This window comes from Rutilus rutilus, assembly GCF_951802725.1.
Source record: "Rutilus rutilus genome assembly, chromosome: 7".
In the NCBI taxonomy this organism is placed as follows: Eukaryota; Metazoa; Chordata; class Actinopteri; order Cypriniformes; family Leuciscidae; genus Rutilus; species Rutilus rutilus.
The window spans coordinates 37,942,598-37,961,038 of record NC_140221.1 but is presented as its reverse complement, the minus strand read 5'-3'; the positions used below and the strand labels follow the sequence as shown (position 1 = coordinate 37,961,038).

The 18,441-nt window shown below is 36.8% G+C and overlaps 1 protein-coding gene across 3 annotated transcripts in view; it reads left to right on the top strand.

Annotated features, from left to right (window-relative positions):
• The window catches only part of atp8b5a (ATPase phospholipid transporting 8B5a), a 29,810-nt gene extending 11,537 nt beyond the window's left edge, over positions 1–18,273 (top strand). For 2 of the 3 annotated variants that reach the window (XM_084415034.1, XM_084415035.1), the window contains exons 2-28: positions 446–528; positions 889–947; positions 2,140–2,253; positions 3,599–3,697; positions 4,603–4,664; positions 5,175–5,247; positions 5,382–5,452; positions 5,621–5,703; positions 7,159–7,317; positions 7,582–7,670; positions 8,070–8,257; positions 8,571–8,779; positions 8,944–8,990; positions 9,068–9,233; positions 9,333–9,521; positions 9,602–9,717; positions 10,465–10,629; positions 11,064–11,175; positions 11,549–11,654; positions 11,870–12,011; positions 12,847–13,030; positions 13,739–13,962; positions 14,060–14,143; positions 14,817–15,062; positions 15,164–15,302; positions 15,526–15,656; positions 16,510–18,273. In XM_084415034.1, the coding sequence (XP_084271160.1) occupies positions 486–528; positions 889–947; positions 2,140–2,253; positions 3,599–3,697; positions 4,603–4,664; positions 5,175–5,247; positions 5,382–5,452; positions 5,621–5,703; positions 7,159–7,317; positions 7,582–7,670; positions 8,070–8,257; positions 8,571–8,779; positions 8,944–8,990; positions 9,068–9,233; positions 9,333–9,521; positions 9,602–9,717; positions 10,465–10,629; positions 11,064–11,175; positions 11,549–11,654; positions 11,870–12,011; positions 12,847–13,030; positions 13,739–13,962; positions 14,060–14,143; positions 14,817–15,062; positions 15,164–15,302; positions 15,526–15,656; positions 16,510–16,830 (3,621 nt within the window). In that variant the 5' untranslated portion in view covers positions 446–485 and the 3' untranslated portion in view covers positions 16,831–18,273. Of the gene's footprint in view, positions 1–445; positions 529–888; positions 948–2,139; positions 2,254–3,598; positions 3,698–4,602; positions 4,665–5,174; positions 5,248–5,381; positions 5,453–5,620; positions 5,704–7,158; positions 7,318–7,581; positions 7,671–8,069; positions 8,258–8,570; positions 8,780–8,943; positions 8,991–9,067; positions 9,234–9,332; positions 9,522–9,601; positions 9,718–10,464; positions 10,630–11,063; positions 11,176–11,548; positions 11,655–11,869; positions 12,012–12,846; positions 13,031–13,738; positions 13,963–14,059; positions 14,144–14,816; positions 15,063–15,163; positions 15,303–15,525; positions 15,657–16,509 lie in introns of those variants that run through there. The other variant, XM_084415036.1, reaches the window with a different exon arrangement.
• The last annotated feature ends 168 nt before the right edge of the window (positions 18,274–18,441 follow it).

Here is an 18,441-nt window from a genome sequence, read left to right as displayed (position 1 = left end):
AAAGAAAGATGTGTCACAGCAGTGTTTTATTCACTGAAATTTCAAAAGTCAGGATGTCTTGGTGCTTTTATTTCAACAAAAAGTGCCTAAAGGGAAAGTTCACTCAAAAATAAAAATTGTCATCACTTACTTACCCTCAAGTCCAAACATGTATGAGTTTCTTTTTTCTGTTGAACACAAAAGAAGATATTTTGAAGAATGTAGGTAACCAGACAGTTGACGGTAGCCATGGATTTCCACAGTAGGAAAAGAAATACTATGGAAGTCAAAATCTGCAAAATATCTTCTTTTGTGTTCTACAGAAAAAAGACACTCATACAGGTTTGGAAAAACATGAGGGTGGGTAAGTGATGACAGGATTTTAGGGTGAACTATCCCTTTAAAAATAGTCACTTAAGCAGTTTAACACACTCTTTCTCAGACAATCATTTTGTTCTCTTTTCAGAGAAATGATGATTAATCCTTGAAAAAGAAGAAAGGAAGCAATGCCGTTCTTTGGCTTAGACTGTACGCGGAAAAGAGAGAGAGGTACAGACATGACACACAGCTTTGACCTTTAACAAAAGTCTTACATCATGAAGTGTAATTTTTGTGATGTTAAAATTCTTCTATCCTAGCGAAGTATGCAGAGACAACTACTGTATGAGTTATCCATTCATTGGTTGATTTCTCCAAAAAACTGTAAACACTGTGGCTCTATCAGAACTGTTTCTTTTTAAGCATCCTGCTCATCCAATGGTGTGAGTTTAGGACGGGACTATCCGTTTGTCCTATCTATGACCTACAGAAGAGGGCTGCAAATTACACACTTCTTCAAACTTGCCTGACCTAACCAAATTAACCTAATCTAAAGCCTAATCTAAAGTTTTTCTCTATATGTGTTTATAGAGGTGGAGAGGAAAATCAGAGCAAACGACAGAGAATATAACTCATCCTTCAGATATGCTGTGAGTATCAAATCAGTGTGACAGAAAATCACTCTAATTCAAACCTACAAAAATGAACATTTGTGTTTTGTCTGAAGATATAGCCTAGATGACCGAATGTGTCATGATGACATTATATGGAACCTCCCGTTTCCTCTTAACAGATTGCAGCTATTTTCAATTCCATTCTTCAAAAAAAAAAAACTCCCACAGTATTTATCACTGTGTCATTGCTTGTGTTCATTATTTTTTTAATTCAAATGTGTAAAATCTTACGGTAACACTTTACTTGAAGGGGTGTGCATAAGACATAAGACACATGTCATGAATATGAAGGAGGTTTTATGCATGTTTATGTCAACTGTCATTAAGTGTTATGACAATTATGACATTTTTAATGCAAATATGACATTGTTTGAGATGTCTTTGTTATGACAACTTGACATAAACCAATACATCATAACCTGTCAGTGTCTTGGTAATGACAACTTGACATTACCAAGACAAAGATGTCATAAACATGACATAGCAGATTAATTATCAAACTTAAGAAACCACTTAGGTTTATAGGTTAACATTACATTAAACTGTCATGTGGTTGGTTTTGACATTGGCTGTCGTGAGGCCATTATAACTGTGTCATCAATATTTTTCTTGACCTCAACTACAGTGGTACAAATTGAATTTGTCATTAAAATGTTATAATGGCCTCATGACAGCCAATGTCAAAACCAACCACCTGACAGTTTAATGTAATGTTAACCCATGGAGCTAAATGGTTTCTTAAGTTTGATCATTAATCTGCTATGTCATGTTTATGACATATTTATGACAGGTTTTGTTGTCTTAATAATGTCAAGTTGTCATGACAAAGACACTGACAGGTTATGATGTATTGGTTTATGTCAAGGTGTCATAACAAAGACATCTCAAACAATGTCATATTTGCTTTAAAAATGTCATAATTGAGCGAATGACACTTAATGACAGTTGTCAAACATGCATAAAACCTCATGTCATGACACAAAAATGTGTCATGTCATGATTATGAAGGTGTCATGTCAGTCTTATGCACACCCCTTCAAGTAAAGTGTTACCAATCTGACTTGCTATCTTAATAGGAAATAAGCATGTGTGATCTTTTGACACTTGTAAGATGATGTCTGCACAACACTATTGAACCATCTTTCATCTCTATCTTTTCTTCCTGAAGACCAATTCAATCAAGACCTCCAAATACAACCCCTTCACTTTTTTGCCTCTCAACTTGTTTGAGCAGTTCCAGAGGATCGCCAATGCCTACTTCCTCTTCCTGCTCACCCTACAGGTGCGTCATACATCATGCAGTTTACTGGATGAAGCTCTGGATCTTCAGAGTATTCTTTCATTAGTTCATTAATATATTCATTCACGCACTCATTTGATAATGATTTGAAATCAAGGAAGTTAGGGTTACACTTTATTTCAGGAGTCCACTTTAGACATTCTACTAACTATAACTAACTGTGCAATTACATGTCAGCTAACTCTCAGAGTATTAGTAGACTGTTAAGTTAGGTCAGGGTTAGTAGAATAAGTTGATGTTCTTGCAAAGTTATTTAGTTAATAAAATAAAGCGTTAGCAGATTTTAAGCATAGAGTCTACTAATACTCTACTGACTGCTAGTTAACATGTAGTTGCAAAGTTAGTAGAATGTCTAAAATGGATTATCAAAATAGTGTTATCGATGTTTCTTCTTTCATTCTTTGAGGATGTTTAGTCATGCATATTGCAAAGAATGTGAACAAAACATGACCCTAACTTCCCGTATTAAGTCTACGCCCCACGCATTCTAAATGACTAAATACTTGTGCAATAACGATTGTGTCATGACCCTATAACTTTATTAGCTCACTCTTTATTAGCCTTGACTTTAAGGCAAGTCATCTGACTTTGCAGCCATTTCCATTACACTCAATGGCAGCTATTTCCAGTCATGCAAGTACAGCTACCATATACAGTAGTAAATTAATGAGGAAAATAAATACGTTATCAATAACATTTTAAATTAGACACTGATTTTCCAAAGTTTTAAATAAAACAGATTATTGGAGTATGTTTTACCGGAAAATAAAAAGTATGTTTTTCTGCTTTAAAATTTAATTCAATGCTTGTTGCTGTTTCTTTTTAATTGGTTGTGCAATTTACTAGCAACTTCTGAGTGAAAATTGCTTTACAGCCACTCTGAGTGGTAATTGTACAAAATTTAGCAGATTTACAGAAGGTTTAAAAAATAAAAAATGTTTTACAAAAAATTAACAGTTTTTGTACTTCAAAATTTCACGGTTAATTCAATGTGATACTTGCAGTTTCTTTGTAATTGTGTGAAAAAAAAAAATTCTGCTAAAAAAATTTCAGTACAGGAAATCTGTAAAGACTATTATCGAAATAATGATATAATGAATTGTGTGTCTTAAGCTCAGATCATGCCGTCATATTGTGTGGTACATTTTTTCCCATTCACATATTTACTAGTGCACCATCTCTGGCTCACAATGTGATATGATGTACTGTAGCTACCAGTATGTTGCTGGCTTTTGCATTTAATACTTGATCATCACATTGCAACATTCAAAGCACATTTAAACGTGTGTGTGTGTGTATGTGTATGTGTATGTGTGTTGTATTGTAGGTTATTCCTGCTATTTCCTCTCTGCCTTGGTTCACCACTGTCTTCCCTCTAGTGTTGGTATTAACAGTAACTGCAGCCAAAGATGCCATTGATGATATTGTAAGTACACACATGTGACTGTATGCAATACACTGCAGATCTATTCATCCGTTGTTCATGTTTCTTTCATTTTTTCCCCTCCTGACTGAAACTAGCACGATCTGACTGTGATTTAACTATATAGGCCAAAGACTGATTATTAAAGCTTATTGCTCTGTATTCCCTTAATTATGTTGGTTATGAATGCATTTTTTTAATTTTTTTTTATGCCATTAAGTTCTGGATGAAATCTCATTAGTCCCAAAATCCCGCTTTTCATAAATATCACATTGTACCTGGTAAGGAGTTTAAATTCTTTAAATATTGTTGAAATCAGACTACAGCTACTAGTACTCATTTTTTCAATCCCCCTGTAATCCAGAGAACCCTCTGCTAGATCGCAAATTGAGCTACCTTGGTTTTTCCTATGGTCTGGTTGGAAATAAATGACATTTAGTTAATGAACATGACAGCTTTTACTATAATACTCAGTACACGTCTAATTTAAATGCCCTTTCACTTTGGCGCACGGGCATCACGCAAACTTTCCTCCGAACAGCAGAAACTCGTAAAGCAAAAGGTTACGGGTCTGAATTTGTCAGTGGTGGACTGGAAAATCTGATACAGTGAACAGGAGCCACCTCAGCCACGGCAGGAATACAATAGTCCTTATGTTCCTGCTCAGGGAAGTGGAGGGGAATTAGGGAATCGCTCCTCTTTCTCTCCTCGTTCATAAAGCTGGAATGAGCCAGTTTCTGGATGCAGCAGATCTTTGCATTTAAAGACAAATTTAAAGATTTCTCTTCTCTGTCTTCAAATTCATTTATCCCATAAGGGCTTCTGTTATCATTTTCTTTTTGCTTTCATATGGTTTCTTGCTCCATTATTTTCCTTCAGTCTTTTTTCCTCTTTTTATTTCTTTGCAGAATCGCCACAGAAGTGACAGGCAGGTGAATAACCGTAAGGTGAATGTGCTTATCAATGGAAAGTGAGTGGCTGTCATATTTATGTTTCAGTCTTACTTGTTACCTGCACACCTTTTCCATACACCTTTTCCAACTCCCAAGTTTTTCAAATTTCTATAAATGGTGCGTCTACTTTTCTTACTATCTCTGGTTTAATCTGGAAAGTTTTGTATTTCGAACTTACTACAGAACAAATGCATCAATCCCAACAGGACACAGCTGTAGACACAGAAATGTTCTTCCTGTTGTTCTGACCTGTGTTCATTTATCTTGATCTCTCACACACACACACACACACACACACACACACACACACACAATGAATAGCTACTAGAATGATGCCTTATATTCTATGTTGTCAGAAATCTGTTTTCACCAGATTTCTGGTGGTCCCTCATCATATGTCAAAATCAAGCTCCGCAAGATTGTGCATTCATAATTTATGTTGAGTTAAATAGAAACGAATGATGCACACACCCTTAGTGTTGCAACTTATTGTAATCAGAATTATGTGTCTTTCTCTTTCATAACAGAATGATAAGCGAGAAATGGATGAATGTGCAAGTGGGAGACATCATAAAGTTGGAGAACAACCAGTTTGTCACAGTAATACATTTAAAGATTTACATTTATATTACATTTACATCATTTAAAATGTAAATCTTTACGTAAAGATTCACGATCCGATGTAAATTAATATTGAATTAAAATCCCCTTATCTCTCTGCATCTTCTTCACAGGCAGATTTGCTCCTGTTGTCTAGCAGCGAACCGCTCAACTTGATCTACATTGAGACTGCAGAGCTGGATGGGTGAGTACAAGGAACAAAACAGAGGAATTGTTGCTGTGGTTTTCATATCTGAAGCTATGTTAAACACTTTTTTTCTATTAAGCTGAAATTACCTCATGAGAAATACACAATGGATTGTGTGTTTACAGTTGAAGTACTAGATTCCTGATTTGTCATTTTTCCACACAGAGAAACAAACCTGAAGGTTAAACAGGCTCTGACTGTAACCGGAGACATGGGCGACAATTTAGAGGCTTTGGCTGCTTTCAATGGTGAGGAAAAAGAGAGAAAGAAAAACAGAATTTCTTACTGTAGTTAATGACAGTGTTTTAGTGCCACTTTAAAATCTAAAAAATCGAATGGCAAATTTATACTGTAAAAGGTGACACAGAAGCGCTTCTGAAGTGGCATTTATGTCACTGTTTAATGCTGCTTAGAGGTGGCATAAATTCATTTATACCGCAATTAAAACTGTATGTTTTGTTACTAGGTGCTGAGGAGGGTCAGAACAGGCATGGTTTAGTCTGGCTGTGTAAAGATGCCTTAAATTTCTGTTGTTAATTACTTGCCCTCATGTTGTTCCAAACCCATAAGACCTTTGTTCATCTTCAGAACACAAATGAAGATATTTCGTGTCAGCCTCTGACGCTGCGCACATGTAACACAATGCAACGCTTCTGTGTTCTACATCAGAACGCCGGCTCAGACTGACACAGAAGAGAAGAAATTGTTGAATAAAGTCCTTATTTTTGTGTGTTTTTGCACACTAAAAGTATTCTCTTTGCTTCAGAACTTTTAAGGTTGAACCACTATAGTCACATGGACTATTTTAACAATGTCTTTACTACTTTTCTGGGCCTTGAAAGGTCTCGGATTTCATCATAAATATGTTCATTTGTGTTCCGAAGATGAATGAAGGTCTTACGGGTTTGGAAGGACATGAGGGTAAGGAATTGGGTGGGCTAACCCTTTAATTTTGAGAATAAATTAGAAATTATGTCTCAAGAAAATGGTGATAAATACACATTGAAGATGTGTGTGTGGTTTGTGATATTTTGTCATTTGTCGCAGTTCCTCCGTGATCCTACTCTTTTCATTCACGGAAGCCAAAGGGGGAGGGGCATGTCTGAAATCTCATAGATATGTATTTATAGATGCCTTATTAGCAGCTTTTTCAATGGGCCGAATATATAAGCTGTCCGCCATCTTGGACTTTTTATGGGCTGAAATTCAACATGGTTGTATATTTAAGCTGTGAATATTTCAATTCAAAACATTTCACACACGTTTTCATTATTAAAAATTCAATAATCCATATTCACCTTTCAGATTTCACTTCCAAAATGTTCATTCTGTTTAAAAATACAACCTACAGTATAATATTCGACAGCCAATTTTTGGTCCATTTTATTTTGCTTGACAAATTAGCTTCCACAAATTCAGTGGTTCAAATTCGTATCAAAAAGTATTATTTTACTTCCATAAAAACCCCAGTAAGCTTACAAATTCAAAATAGATCCCAATGTTCTCATTTTGTGCTCAGAAGTGTAGGCTATTACAATAAGTCAAAACCAAAAATTTTCCAAGACCAAATTATCTGAGCTACAGTATGCTGTCCATGAAAAAGTGAACTTCACTAAAACATAACCGAGAACTCTAAAGTCTTCTGAGCTTCTAAGTCTCTGAGAAATAACACTTTCCTCTGGTCTTCTCTGTGCTTTCTTCAGGGGAGGTGTGCTGTGAGCCTCCTAACAACCGTCTGGATCGATTTACAGGCACACTGACGTTCGACACACAGAAATACTCTCTGGACAACGAGCGAGTCTTGCTCAGGGGCTGCACTCTTAGAAACACAGACTGGTGCTTTGGCCTGGTGCTGTTTGCTGGTAATTATTTCAGATAGAAGTGTGATGTGTGTTCTGGAGCTGTCTGGTGTCCCAGTTCAATTATTCTTTATTACTACAGAGAATGTGTGATGTATGTTTTTGAGGGTGTAAAATGGTTTGCCAGTCCATAGACTTAACATACTAAACCAAAACTGACCCTTTTAAATAAATAATTGTACTGGATTTATGATTGGATTCATTATAGTAGATTGTACTACTAAAGAAAAAGTGTTGTGGTTCATATACAGTATGTTGGTTCTTCAGGCCCAGAGACCAAGTTGATGCAAAACTGTGGGAAAAGCACCTTTAAGAGGACGAGCATTGATCGACTCATGAATGTACTGGTGCTCTTTGTAAGTTGAATGTCTTACACGTTTTTATTTTGTATTTTTTATTGATATATTATGCATGCTGCATTGAGATTTCAGAGGTTACAAAAGAGTTCTATTTCAAATAAATGCTGTTATTTATGACCTTTCTATTCATCAAAAAATCATGTACGAATATGTCACTGCTTCCACAAAAGCTTTAAGTAGCACAACTGAAGGAATTTCTGAAGGATCTGAAGTAATGGCTGCTGAAAATTTACCTTTGCCATCACAGTAATAAATTATGTTTTTAAATATATCTAAAAAGGTAGTGTATATAGACAATAGAAGTGACCAGAACAAAGTAAATAATTTAAAGTCTATATTTGCTCATAACATATTGTAAGGTTGGTAACAGTTTAATCTGTTGTGTTTTCTTTGTAGATTTTTGGGCTTCTGGCTCTGATGTGTATTATTCTGGCTGTCGGGAATGGGATTTGGGAACACCAGGCAGGGTCAAAGTTCAACGCCTTTCTTCCACGCGAAGAGAACATAGCTTTTTCAGCGTTCCTCACTTTCTGGTCCTACATTATAATCCTCAACACTGTGGTGCCCATCTCACTTTATGTTAGGTAGTGCGAGTTCATGCATACTTTTTTGTAACATTCATTCAAACTACCAAAATGTATTAAAAGTCTGAGAACACATTGAAAATCTGATTTTTACATTTAATATTTGGAGAGTTTATGACTTGGGTAAGAACTGTAGTACTTATAAAATGAAGACATTATGATGTAAAATGAAGAAATATTCTACACACGATTTCTAGGTCTCTTGGGCCCTGTTGGCTCCAGCGCTTCTGTCTTTGTCAGTTTTGATGATGCAAAAATGTTGCACTAATTAAGAAAAGAATGTCATTTTTATTCTCTGTGTCTGGTGTTGCAGTATGGAGGTGATTCGGTTAGGCAACAGTTACTACATCAACTGGGACAGGAACATGTATCATGCTCGAACTGACACGCCAGCTGAGGCTCGAACCACAACACTCAACGAAGAGCTCGGTCAAATCAAATACATCTTCTCAGACAAAACCGGCACGCTCACCCAGAACATCATGACCTTCAACAAATGCTCCATCAACGGGAAATCTTATGGTCAGGACCAATCCCACATGCATCAGTTGTTTATTATATTTATAGGCCTATATTATTTCAAAAGATTGCCGATGCAGTATTCCTGAGACATAAAACTCCCCTGTCGTGATCAAACAGCCAGATACTGTTTGAATTTAAAAATGTGTTTTCTCTCTGCCCTACAGGAGATGTTATCGATCACTATAGCGGACAGAGGCTGGAGATCACAGAGGTGAGAAGCAAAGTTTCAAACAAAGACAAGGGTTTATAATGAGTTCGCTGGGTTAATGAGTTCGAGTTTTATAATAGGAAATGGCACCAGTGGATTTCTCCTTTAACCGGCTCGCGGACCCAAAGTTCCTCTTTTATGATCACAGTCTGGTAGAGGCAATAAAGCTGGAGCTTCCAGACGTTCATGCTTTCTTCAGATTACTCGCTCTCTGTCACACTGTTATGGCAGAAGAGAAAAAGGAGGGTAAGTGATTGTGTATAACATGCCTTTCTTTTAATATACTGTATGTATGTGTACATTAAAGCATGCATTGCATTTTCTCCCTTCTGTTTTGCTGTGTAGGTGTTCTGGTGTACCAGGCCCAGTCTCCTGATGAGGGCGCTCTGGTCACTGCCGCACGTAATTTCGGATTTGTGTTCCGCTCGCGCAGCCCTGAGACAGTGACCATAGAGGAGATGGGGATTCAGAGGAGCTATGAGCTGCTAGCCATCCTTGACTTTAACAACGTGCGAAAAAGGATGTCTGTGATTGGTATGCACACTGGCATTGGCTGACACCAATTAAGTGATTAAGAAGACTCCATTCTCATATGGTTTGTGGTTTTCTTTCAGTTCGCAATCCAGAGGGCAAACTCTCCCTGTACTGTAAAGGAGCAGACACCATCATTTATGAGAGACTACATCCCTCCTGCAGCAAACTGATGGAGGTCACCACAGAACACCTCAATGTGAGTCAACACCAGAGGGCGCTAGTGAGAACACGATAAGATCGCAAAATATTTATCTTTCTCATGCTCTCTCACACACTTTAGACAATTTAGCTCTATTACAAAACCTTGTAAATTGCCTTGGCTTTCTGTCTACTGTTTATATAATCAGTAAACAATTCCCAAACTCAAGCAGAACCTCTTAAAGGGTAACTCAACCCCTGGTCAGAGCCTGACTCCACCCACTGGCAATATTTGAAAAATGCTGGAAAAGTGGGCAGACCCCAGTGGAGATAGAGGGGATGAGATAGAGGGGGTGCACCTGAGACCCGCAGTGATGGATTAATTTACAGCTGCTGTCAGACTCGCAAAGATGGAGAGTGACTGGAGGGACGCCAGTAGCTTTGCAACAGAGCGGTCATTTGAAGTCGAGGACTTTTCTCCCCCACCTTCACCTGAAGTGGAGGAGGGTGAATTGTCTGTGGACACAGGGCCAGAGCCTTATCAATTCGAGCCACTGGCTCAAACTGCGGTCTTAACTCCCGCTGAGCTAGAGAGGGAGGAACACAAAAACTGGCAAAAATAAATGGTTTCTGAAACTTGCCAAGGCAGGTCACATGACATGCCAGTGGCGGCTCCTGCCAGCCAGCTGAAGATTTCCTCACAATCGGAATGCCCGTCATTCACAGACTAACATATACTAGTATATATCTTGCCCGTTTACTTATATTTGATGGTGATTGAATATTTTTCTCTCTGACTCTGCAGAACTTTGCAGGAGAGGGATTGAGGACTCTTGTTCTAGCATATAAGGATTTGGATGAGGAATATTTTACAGAGTGGAAACAGCGCCACCATGAGTCCAGTGTGGCCATGGATGAACGGGAAGAGAAACTGGACAAACTATATGAGGAGATCGAGAAAGACATGATGGTATACACACTATCCAGCACCATCCTTTTATATGTGTATGAAAATATCAAGTGACTAGCTTATCATATGTGATAGAAAAATGTAATATTAAAACTTCAAATATTTTTTTGTCCCAAGAATGAAAAAGCACACATTTATTCTTAGATTATTTTGCTAGCATTTTCTTTTTAATCGTATAAATCGCAGCAAAGGTAAATATTATGTCAGTCATTTGCCTGCACCTCTTGTGCTTTTGGTCCGTGACTTCATTTGTAGACAGCACACATAATATTCACTATAGCCGTTTGGTTTTGTTTAACTGAACTTTTCTTTTTCAGCACCGTTAAAGGTTATAGTTTGATGCTCTGTTTAATTCACCCTTAATATTAGCTATTTTTTAGAATGTGAGGCTAACATGCTTGTCGTCTCTTCTTCATCTTGTCCTTTTTGTGTAGTTAATTGGAGCCACGGCCATAGAGGATAAACTACAGGATGGAGTTGCTCAGACCATTGAACAGCTGGCCAAAGCCGAAATCAAAATCTGGGTGCTCACTGGGGACAAGCAAGGTGCTTTATTATTTGATTCTAAAATTGTGACCCCTTTTCATATTTCACTGTATCCCTGGTGTTATTTGGAAAATTGGAGTTTACTGACATGCATAAAAGTAAACCTAAGTCTTTTACTGTACTTTGCATCTCATGAAGGCATTAAGGAACACAATCTTTTCCAAAAGACTATTTTAGACCTAAACTCAAACTTCTATGTTTTGCATTATGAAAGTGCAATGATTAAAATTATGTAATATAATGAGTCCAGTGCTTGTGCCATTTATAATCATTAATTAATGTAATGATTACCCACCATGTGTGTGTGCTCTTTTGTTCATGTTTGGCAGGATTGTTTATTAAGTTTGATGTACTGTCTGTCTTTCTCTAATAGAGACCGCTGAGAACATTGGCTACTCATGTAACCTGCTGAGGGAGGAGATGAACGACGTGTTTATAGTTACATCTAACTCACCCGAGGAGGTCAGACAGGAGCTGAGGTAATATACCTCACGCAGATGACATCATTGCATCATGTATTGAAACGCATGGGTGCAGAAAACATTACTCATTTGGGTGGGCCTCCAAAAATAGGGTGTTCTCACTTAAATCTCAATGAAATTTCATATCCAAAATGTAGTTTTTAGACATTTGTTGTATGTTTCTACTTAATATCTGTTGTTCTTATATTTCTGTTTGTTTCTCTTTTGAAAAGGGATGCCCGACTAAAGATGTGTCCTGATACTGAACAAGATAAATTTCTTATTCCTGAGATTATCCTGGGCAACACTCCTAAAGTGGTTCAGGATGAAAACGTAAACGGAGATTACGGACTGGTGATAAACGGACACAGTCTGGTGAGAGAAAGAGTCTCTATCTTTCTTCTGTCTAATGTGAGGCTGCCCTTGGCACTGAGATGTGTGAGATGTGTGTGCCCAGAGTGACTCCATCTCATTTCCGGCATTTATGTATATATGTGTAAATGTAACTTGCATTACTGATTTGTGTGTGTATATATATATATATATATATACATACGCACACACACAAATAAGTAATGCAAGTTACTTTGTTTTTCCATTTATCCACTGACTAACATGATGGTTATTGTAGTTCTAGACTAAATGTTAGCAGATATTAACTCATCTCACTTGCTCAAAAACAGATTCAGTATTCCTCAAAATGAATAAAAACAGTGAATATTACACAAACCTGCAATAAGTAAATATGTTAAATAATACAAATATACTCTTAATCTCACTTTATTAGCCAATGTCTTTGCTGCTGACCTTTGATAATCCAATTCAACCATACCAAAAAGCAAGAATGACATCACATTTGTGTTTCATTTTTACAAAAAAAAACAAAATGTATTGCTACGCTCTCTACTGGACAGCCGTAAATTAGCACTTTCTTCAGCCTGAGGTTTATTCATTTCACTTTTAGTGGGAAAGGGCCTTTACTTTTGCCAAAAATAAAACTTTTTTTTATTTTCATCAAAAAGCAAGCAAGCCCAGCCCAGGTGACAAAAAGTAATGCAAAAGTAACACACAAAAAAAACTAAGTTACACAATTAGTCACCTTTTTTGGGAGTAACACAATATTGTAACAAATAATTTTTTAAAGGAGCTTTCCACATTGTGTGACTGTGTAACTCTGTAATGTAATTGTCTGTGATCTTTGTGTTTGTAGGCGTTCGCTCTGGAGAGCAACATGGAGCTGGAATTTCTGCGGGCGGCGTGCATGTGCAAGACGGTCATCTGCTGTCGAGTGACTCCTCTGCAGAAAGCTCAGGTGGTGGAGCTCGTCAAGAAATATAAGAAAGCGGTCACTCTGGCCATAGGAGACGGAGCTAATGATGTTAGCATGATTAAAGGTGAATTCAGCATTACAGATGAATAATAAAATAAACAGCCGTAGGAACTTCTTTGTGTTGATTAACAATAAAAAAAAATTTTTAGACAGAATGTGAAAAAAAATCTAACGTTTCTGCGGTTATTAAATCAGAATTAGAATTTGTAGGTTTTAATCCTTGTCAATAGCATTGCAGTGTTTAGTATTATTTATGTACTCTTATAGTATTAATATTCTGAATCAGTGTTTAATTTTATATTTTCAGGTTTCATTTTAATGTTTGGTTTTGTCATTTTTAGTAGTTTTTTTTCCGATAGCTTTATTTTTATTTCAGTTAATTTGAGCAATTTTAGTACTTCAGTTTAAACGTATTCGGGTAGTTTTGTTTGTTTTCTTCATTTGAGTTTTCATTAATATTTTCTTTTATTTCAGCTTTCAATTACAGAAAATCATTTTTTTTAAGTTTTATTTTACAATAACAACACTGTAGCGTTGAAACCATATGCTAATGCACTCCTAAAAGTACTTTTAGCAGATATTATTTATTTATATATTTATGATGTGCCCAATAAAATGTTCTCTAGAAGAATGTCCTCTCACCAAATTATGTAAATGACATGCAAGTAGTAATCCAGTAGTAATAAATAATGGTTAATGTTTGTTCAGCTTGTTGCAAAGGATTTTGTTTTTGTTTTAAACGAATCTCATTGCCTGTATCCTCTCTCTGCAGCGGCTCATATCGGTGTGGGTATCAGCGGTCAGGAGGGGATGCAGGCGGTGCTGTCTAGTGACTTTTCTTTTGCTCAGTTCCGTTTCCTGCAGCGCCTCCTGCTGGTACACGGGCGATGGTCATACCTGCGCATGTGCAAGTTCCTGCGTTACTTCTTCTATAAGAACTTCACCTTTACCTTTGTGCACTTCTGGTATGCATTTTTTTGCGGCTTTTCCGCTCAGGTGAGCCAGTTCTTCTTTCCGCGCAATTACCCTTTCAAAAACGTTGCTTAATATAAACATACTAATAAAAATTTTTTATTCTTGCACCTCTCTCTAGACAGTATATGACGAAGGCTTCATCACCTTGTATAATTTGGTATACACTGCCCTGCCTGTTCTGGGAATGAGTCTGTTTGACCAGGTAGGTAGTGTGTGTGTGTTGTTACACGCATAAGAATGTTCCTTCATTAAACAAAATTGGGTTATATCAGTCATGTCAAAGTTTCAAAGCAGGTTCACAGTGATAAACAGGAAAATAATGATTCAATGATGCAAACATAATTAAATTTAGATGTAAAGCAGCTTTAAAAAGACATTATTCAGTTCAGTGTTAATTCAGTTTTGTTCAACAACTGTGTAAAGTACATCACTTATGAAATTAGTTCAATTCAGCTATAAAGCAGTTCTGCAGAAAACAGTGATGTCATCATGCAGATAAGTTGAGTTCTCATCCAATAGCATCAGTGCAGTCAAATCAGTAATATTGCTGCTGAATATTAAGTGCCATGTAAATGTTTAAACCTGATTTCCATAACCAATTTTAAACCAAGCTATTTCACATGGCTGCCGTATATTTGTATTAATCACAATTTGGGATGTAGAATATGCAAATGCATTCTGATTGATATTGGATACAGACATATTTTTAGAGCAAGGAGTTGACTCTTTTTATATTAATCTTCAACAAACACTAAAATATGCTCCACCATGCTCTTGTGTGTTATTAAGGAGATGAATGAGACCTTGTAGCATACTATATATTCAAGTTCATTGAAATGAAATATTACATACTTTTGTTTTTTATGTTTCTTCAGGATGTGAATGATCGCTGGAGTCTCGAGATCCCTCAGCTGTATGTGCCAGGACAGTTGAGCCAGTACTTCAGTAAACGTGCTTTCATGATGTGTGCTCTTCACAGCTGTTACAGCTCTCTGGTGCTGTTCTTTGTGCCTTACGCCGCTATATATGACACGGCGAGAGACGACGGGCGAGATGGTGCAGACTATCAGTCATTCGCACTGATTACTCAAACCTGCCTCACCGTCACCGTGTGTGTACAGGTCAGTTTAACCTTGCGCTGCGGGTGCCTGTGTGTTATTCATTTGATTGGATGGTTCATTTTCACTAATTTCAGGTCATTTCTGCTCTATCTTCCCTATAGTTGGGGCTGGACCTCTCATACTGGACTGTTGTTAACCATCTCTACGTTTGGGGAAGTTTAGGAATGTTCTTTCTATTGACCTTCGCCATGTATACCGATGGACTTTTCCGGTTACGTCCATCTTCTTTTGCATTTGTAGGTAAGCAGGACTTTTAATTTTATTTTTACAAATACAAATTTAAATGTATATTATTTTTGTTACTAGCTTACTACTGTGAAATAAAATGCACAAGGTAATGTGACGATAATGTTGCATACTATAATGTGAAATGTGTTGAAATATTACATGCTGTTTTGCATACAAATTTTTAAGAAAAACTTAATAGTAGTGCGAATACTGTGTGTTTGTTTGTTGTGTCCAGGAACTGCCCGGAATTGTCTTAACCAGTCCAACGTGTGGCTGACTGTTGCATTGACAGCTCTACTGTGTGTGTTGCCTGTGGTTGCTTACCGGTTCTTCTGCAGCCAGTTTTATCCTACAATCAATGACAAGGTAAGTTACTTCACTCTACAGCACATTATTGATCTTCAACATACTGTTACACACACTTCCATTTACTTACAGAATTACAGTTTACATTATTATTCCATGAACTATTTGTATATTATAATTCAATTTTTAGCAAATTTTTCACTCATTGACAATTGACTATGTTTGCATGCACATCAAATTCCGTTTAAGATCTATATTCAGGTTGGAGCCATATTCTGAATATGATGTTTTTATATGTACAGGCATCATAATAGTCCTGTATACATGTTTGTTGCAAGTTTGCTGGTCTACAAATGCATGTTTCCTTGCCCAATGTTATTTCTCAAGAGATTCAAGATGCTACCATTACAGTATGCTCACTTATTAGTTTTATCACTGTTTGTTCCATGATCATTTAATTAGGACTAACACTTCTTAGCTTCAAAAGTGGCTGACAACACCACCACAAAATGTCTCGTTGTCACTTCAGTTTCTTTTATATTTTAATATTGCAAATTATCCATTTTCTGCAGATGAAAAATGTGAAACTGCATTGTTTAAATTCAGAATAGTGAATTTATGCAGAATACAGTGATTTTTCTCTCACGGAATGAGGCAGTCGGATTGCAGCTTGTCCATGACTCAGTAGAAATCGTAATTTTGCCAAATTCTGATTAATGCTGGAGTATTGATGTGCATGTAAATGTAGTCATTGTGATTAGCTGAAGATAGAGATAAATGGGAGGAATTATGCCATATGCACATTATAGTGTAAATTGTGGTAGTATAATGAATAATAGAGTATAAACGTGTCTCAGTGTTTGATGAAATGGATGGACAAACAATGAATAAATGAATATTTCCTTAAATACAGGTGAGGTATAAGGTGTGTACGATGAAGGAGCCTGCTCCCCGCCCGCGACACACCAGGCTCATCCGCAGGAGCACGCGTCGATCTGGTTACGCCTTCTCTCACGCCCAAGGTTATGGTGACCTTGTGACCTCTCGCAGATTCCTGCGGCGACCTGCGCTTGTAAGCTCCACGGGTTTCACTCCTGCAGGACGCTCTCCTGGGTTTAAGCCCACGGGTCGGTCTGCGGGGTACAGCCCGGTCGGGCGAGAACAGAACCCTAAACAGAAAGTAGAACCCACCTCACTGCAGATGTTCCGTGCTGTTAAAGACTCTTCCTTTTGAGGGTGCAGCTTTTAATTCAGAGCTACAACCAAAATCTTAAATGCCGTTTACAAGGTTTGAACTCTTGAAGACAATTTCACAGCTGCTGTTTTATGTTGAGATATATATATAGCAGTATATACACAAACACTAAGAACAATGATTCTTAATTAAATGTACGAAATCTTGTTTGCAAATGCTTGTGCGGTTTACAGCAAGAACAAACTGAAATACCCATCAATGCTGAAGGACAGCGAGTACTTGGTCTCTCTAATGTCATCACTACTATGGGAATGACATACATACTGGACTGTAAGAGAACAGAAAACAATGAAAGCACACCACTATGATGTCACACAGGAAGTCAAAAAGGAGTGATCTAGATTGCTCAGTTCAAAACACCGTTTCCTGTTATTTTCCTCTTCCAGGTACTATCCACTACTGCCTTTTGACATAAGTCCTGAGTTCACACCACACCATGGCCCTCAAATAGTTAAGATTAGACTGACATGTTCAAGGACATTGTTAAAAATAAACGTCAGCCGCTCTTTACTAATTTTGGGATCCGTTGGAAGTCGATGCAGAGTCTCACGCTACAGTAACTGACAGCAACGTCTTGACAAAGGCTTAACGCATATCTTGCCATCATTACCAGCTTGTTATCAGCTAGAATAACTATATACTACTCTGCTGGTGTTTAGGGTTGTATTAATGCATCTTTCATCACTGTGACATTATAAAAAAACAAGACTTTTTTGAGAAGGAGATAGGAGTTTTTCACTTTTGAAGGTTACAATATGTTTACAGCAGTCTTTAATTTCCAAAGATCAAGGATTATTATTTTTTTTTTTCATGTTATAACTTTAACTCAGAGCTCGAAAGAAATGAAGTGAGTAATTTGAAAACATAATTCATAGTATTAAATTCAGTTTCACAGACAGGGCTTAGATTAAGCTAGGATTAGCCCTTAGTTCAATAAGGACATTTAAGTAGCTTTTATAAACATGCCTTAGAAAAAAAAACATTACTGGTGTGCATCTTGAGACAAAACAATGGCAATATTTTTAGATAAAACAATATTTTAAGATATGCCAGTGTGAGTTGCCTTCAGTTAATACAGCTCAAACATGCATTTTAGTCTGGGACTATACTTAAGCCTTGTCTGTGAAACCGGGGGATAGAGTGCCTTGCATATGACTTAGACTTAAAAAATAATAATAAAAAAAATCAATGTTAGCACAAGGAAATCTACTTTTCTACAGTTTGTTCATATGGTTTGGGAACACTGTACAATTATTTTTTATAAATGTATTTTCAATACAGGAAAGAAATGTTCAGCTTTACTCTGTATACTAATATATATCATATCCATACTCAAATTGTACTGTACTATGCAAATCATTCTGTAAAAGCAAAAAAAAAAAAACATTTTATACAAATAAAATGCATTTTTACACTTTTTTATATTGTTTAAACATGTAAGTTTGACTGTTTATACTAAGTTAAGTTATATTAAGTTAAGTCTATTTATATACAGATGTTAAAAGTTCACATCAAAATAATATTCTGCCATTAATTATTCACCCTAAAGGCATTCCAACCCACATGACTTTGAACAGAAAAGGTGAGTTT